Source organism: Gavialis gangeticus, unplaced genomic scaffold (assembly GCF_001723915.1).
Source record: "Gavialis gangeticus isolate Ggan-Ray unplaced genomic scaffold, GavGan_comp1, whole genome shotgun sequence".
Lineage (NCBI taxonomy): Eukaryota > Metazoa > Chordata > Crocodylia > Gavialidae > Gavialis > Gavialis gangeticus.
In genome coordinates this window covers 17,783,281-17,788,384 of record NW_017729004.1, presented here as the reverse complement: position 1 = coordinate 17,788,384, position 5,104 = coordinate 17,783,281, and the positions used below count along the sequence as shown (strand labels likewise).

Here is a 5,104-nt window from a genome sequence, read left to right as displayed (position 1 = left end):
TTTTTTTCAGACGAGCAGAACTACATGCTCAGAGATGCAGAAGCTGAAGTGCTTTTCTGCTTCAGTTTAGAGGAGTCCCTGAAGAGAGCTCAAGTAGCTCCACTTTTTAAGGTATACAATTTAAGAACATGCTTAAATCTATGGAGCATTTGCGTAATTTATTTCTCAGCTTTGGGACCATAGCTTCTACAATAAAACAGGTGGCATGTTTGGTTATTCATTTGTTCTGTCTTGAAAAATTCTCCTGCTAATTGTAACGGCTTTTCCTGTACAAGTATTTAAGGTGACCTTTTCTGTAAGTATTTGTGTATGTAAGAAGGTGTCATGATATCACAAAAGGTTAAAGTCTTGGGGGACTTCAACAAAATGAGAGAATGACTAGAATATGCTACCTAATGTCTTGTTGCTGTTAGTTGAAATGTGTGCCTCTATATATAAAGGAAGATAGTCCTACACTATTTGTACAAGTGTAACATTGCTAACAATAACATCCAGTTAGGGTTCCACTTTCACGTAAGGTACAAAGCTGTTTTAAATTGGATGACTTAATTGCAGGGGGGGAGGGAATAAATAAATAAATAAAATACACACGTGCGCGCACACGCACACAATTTTAATCTTTACTTTCAGACTCTATCTGAGAGCAGAACGATGATTTCTGGAGAATTTGTATGTGTACTTTTCCAAATTTCTTATTAAACTTAAAATGAAACTAATAATTTGATCTGTTCCAGTAACTTAGTACTATCTCACTTTGTACTGGTCCTGTTCTGGCTGGGTTTTGTTTTATATAAATGGCTGAAAGACTATTGCTATTGGCCTTTCTGTTCTATGTTTTTGGAAAAGACAAACAGCCTCTGTTTGCTTGAGAGCAACTAAGACATAAGACTCTTCTCTGGTCATAGGCACTGTAAGAAACAATTTTAGACATGGAGTAGAAATGCTTTTTTAACAGAAACCTATTTACTTCATAAATCTATCATTTAAAATCAAAATAAATTATTGGTGAGGAAACCTGAAATTTTCTGCCTTATTTCAGTCAGAAGTTGAGCAGCCAAAAGCGATGTAACATTTAGGATTGTTTCAGGAAATAACATTGGTTGTAAGATCTGAGAAGATAAATAACATCTTATTCTTCTGTTACATTTTACTAATCCAAATAACAAAATTAGGCTTCTTCTGGAAAGCAGGAACAGAAAAGATACTGTGTTACGTGATAACATGTACAGTAGTCTCAGGGTGTAGATAGACAGCAAGATTGAACATGTGTAAACATGGAGTAGACACAGGACACAACTCTACATTGGTGTGTCTGGAGAGTTTGTCATCTGTACAGTGGATACTAGTATAAGTTAGTCTGGTGCAAAAATGCACCATTAAGTAGGTAAGAGCCTAGTTACAGCTTTGTTGGCAGGCGGTAGAAGTTTGCTGGTTATTTGGACAAGGGACTTCTTTCTGTCTCTTTATAAACCATTAGTCATCCCCTCTTCCCCTCTCCAATTAAAGACAGGGAAATTCCTTTTTACACATCCTGACCGGTCTTAATATTCCTGAAAGTTGTAATGATTTGGTATTTCAAAGTGTTTATAGTATAGTAATTGTTCTAACGGTCACAGAAAGCGCTTCTTTAGCTGCTCCTCAGGTATAAAGAAGACTGAATTTCTGAAGTCCCTGTTAACTTCATCTTTAAATCCAGACAGTCTCCCCCTTCTCCCTGCTTCCCTCCCATGTCTCCATTTTATAAGAAAGTGAAAAGCCTTTTTAAACGGGTCTTGCCATAACCCTACTAAGATTGAGGCAGTGCTAATATATGCCATCTGACAGTATGAGCCTTAATCTGTAAAATGAATTGCATGGCAGTAGGTCACCCCAAGATGCATATTAGAAGCCACTAGTCCAGAGGCAGCCCTTTTCCATTGACTTTTAATCGTTTTTTTGTTGTGTTTTTATTTTTAGGGAAAATATTTTTACATTACACCTGGAATTTGTCCTAGTCTTTCTACCATGAAAGCTATTGTGGAATGTGCAGGAGGAAAAGTATTATCCAAACAACCTTCATTTCGGAAACTTATGGAACATAAACAAAACAAAGTGGGTGAAATATAATTTGTAAAATGTATTTTTTTATAAAATATTTTGCTTTTTGTGTTATTGAGCTCATATTTAGTTTCTTCAATTTAGAGTTTGCCAGAAATAATCCTGATATCCTGTGAAAATGATCTTCACTTATGTCGAGAATATTTTGCCCGAGGCATAGGTATGTATACACTGCCAGTATAATCACGTCCATACGTGCAACTCAAGAATTCATTTGTTTTCTGTATTTATTTTTCATCAAGTATGTGCATCTGTTATTGGCAACAGTCACAGATGAAAACAGTTAAAGGGGTTGTTAAGTCCGTACAGCAGACTGCAGTGTAGTGTTAGCATAGTTAGCTTTAAGTTATCTAGCTCAAGCAATATTGCCATAGCAGCACAAATCTCAATATAGGCTAATTTAACCCATTCTCAGCAAGATAACCTAGTCTGTATTCAGCTCCATGCTGTCATTCCTGGATTGCTGCCTATCCAGTACCTGAGATAACTTAACTGAGCTGTCTTTATAGTTAGACTGTAGATATGCCTAGTGTCTACTTCATTTTTTTCTTAAATAAGCAAGGGTGAAGAACAGCTCTTTTATGGAATGTTCTCAGTTCTTAAATAGGTTTTTTTCTGCTCCTTTAGTGATGTTCAGATGCCCACAAGTGGCCCCACCTGAACTTCCTAGCCAAGGATTCTGATCATGTGTGCACAAAGTGCTTCCGTGCTAATAGTAGGATTTGCAGTCAGTACTGAAGCACCACAGTATACTCTGGTTAAGAGGAACGCAAATGGCAGATTATTCCATAGTGATGAGTTATCAGGAGTTAATATCTGGGGGTGCTAACTGGGCATTGCAACAACAAAGAATTAAACTATCATGGTGACGTATCTCATCTAGAAAGTAGTCAAGTTAACTGTACGTACACTACTCTGGAATGTAGACCCAGTGTAATAACCAGCAGCTTTCAAACTTCAAACACCCAACCGAGGCAGTCCCTAGATGGGAGGCAGCAAATTGGGGTGACTGTCCTGGGCCCCTTGCTTCGGGGAGAGGGGAGGGCAGGTGCCCGCAGACTGTGTCGTACAGGCCCCGCCATGACTGCCACTGGTGAGCGCCGTTGGCTCTGCTGTTGCCAAGCACTGCAGACTCCGGATGCTTGCCACTCCGCTCCACCGGCTCCAGCTGCTCGCCACCCCACCCCCCCACCTCGGGCCCGACACAGACTGATATGCCCTGGGCCCCGCACATTCATAGAGACCGCTTCATCCAACCCAAATCTCCTTCATCACCAGAGCGTTGAGCTAAGCTGAACTGAGCTCCATGTGGACAGACCTGGCACCCCTATAAAGCTGCACTGGGCCTCTGCAAGGATGCCAGACCCTACCCACAAGAAGCTGTGTGCAGAATGAGGGCTCAACACCTTGGTGGTTGATTGTACAGACAAACCAGCCCAACGCAGTGGAGTTGTTCCCTTGGTAGAGAGTATATATTCACATTAAGACAATCCACACTTTCCTGATTTCCCCTGAAATCTGTCAGTCAGGTGTCTCCAATGATCCCTATGCCTCTCACAAAGCAGAGTATAGAAGACTGTCTCGTTATTTTTTTTGTTTCTAGATGTCCATAATGCCGAGTTTGTTCTGACTGGAGTACTTACTCAAACACTGGATTATGAATCATATCCTTTTATTGTGGAAACTACGTAATACTTAAGGGCTTGTTAAGGAGACCACCATGTTATGAAATGTATTTCTATAGTAGAAGGTGTGGTAGAGTAACACAGTCTCTGGTTTCTAGAGATCTGATTTCGATTCATAGTGGAATGAATTTGGTAATTTCCCCATCTGCCCCTGTACAGAAGAGATTACAGCCATTCACCTGAATAGCCTCCTCTGTCGCATTCAGCATCATCCTTTTTTGCACAGTAGGTGATGTCTTGGGTATTGACTATGTAATGCATTCACTAGTCTTTCTTCGTCTTCACTTAAGACATGAGTGGATTTGTAAGACCATTCACTGTTTTCTCAGCATTTGACAGGCTATTGGGAATTCCCTTGAAGTTCAGAGAACCCCATTTGGTTGGCAAGTTGGAAGTGAGTCGAATGATGATTTATTTTAAAAATGTCATCTCTTGTCCAGATTATTGAAAAAAAAGCCTTTAAAGAAATGGAACCATTTATCAATGATGGATGTACAAGGTACTGAATAAATAGGGTGTAAGTGATGGATTTTTCAGAAGGAAAAAACAAACATTTTGGCTTGTTTAACACACAGTCTAGAAGAGATGACTATGGGCACCACAAAAAGTAGGTGGTAGCATATCATTGGAGGTTTCTATGGGTGGTAAACAGTTCTGTTCCAGTAAGTTATAAACATTTTGATAATTACTGTATTCTCTCAAGAAAAGCAATGTAAGTGTTCTATGTCTTTATAAGAAAGTATGTGCTTTCCTTAACAAACTTACATGCAAATTTACTTGATGGCTAGTAAAATGCCTTATTGCTTCGGAGTCCTTGGAGCATTAAATCTAGCTGTTCCAGCCACCGTATAAAGGAACTAATACTTCCTGTGGATGCTGTTTTCCAGCTGTTTTCCTTAGGGTGATGAGCAGTTTAAAGCAGGAAAGCAAAAATAAACTGCATCTTTTTTAGGATGTGTAATTTTATTATGAGGAAACATAATTTACTATGTTTTGTATTATACTACCATTTTAAGAGCCCACTTTAGGTATCACGATTAGCCAGTTTCTAAATGTTTTGACAAATCTATGGTACTTCAGCCAAAAGTAAAATGTGGATGTAAAAATCAGAAAGGGCTTGCTATCTATTAAATTATGGATGTTGAAGATTAAAATGTTTTGTACTTTATTTTTATTTCTTATACTCTATTTTCTTTTATATTGCTATTTTGCCCAAGTTTTAAATAAATGTACTTTTAAATGTTTTACTCTAAATTTTAGTGGTGGTTCATTTTTTAAAAATCTTACAATTATGGTACCCTGGTAAGAGTAAATTACTTTCC

The 5,104-nt window shown here is 38.5% G+C and overlaps 1 protein-coding gene across 1 annotated transcript in view; it reads left to right on the top strand.

The window, feature by feature from the left end:
• PAXIP1 (PAX interacting protein 1) overlaps window positions 1–5,027 on the top strand; it is a 77,306-nt gene extending 72,279 nt beyond the window's left edge. The window contains exons 19-23 of the mRNA XM_019507941.1: window positions 11–111; window positions 1,957–2,091; window positions 2,182–2,257; window positions 3,701–3,761; window positions 4,548–5,027. Of these exons, the coding sequence (XP_019363486.1) occupies window positions 11–111; window positions 1,957–2,091; window positions 2,182–2,257; window positions 3,701–3,761; window positions 4,548–4,563 (389 nt within the window). The 3' untranslated portion in view covers window positions 4,564–5,027. The remainder of the gene's footprint in view (window positions 1–10; window positions 112–1,956; window positions 2,092–2,181; window positions 2,258–3,700; window positions 3,762–4,547) is intronic.
• The last annotated feature ends 77 nt before the right edge of the window (window positions 5,028–5,104 follow it).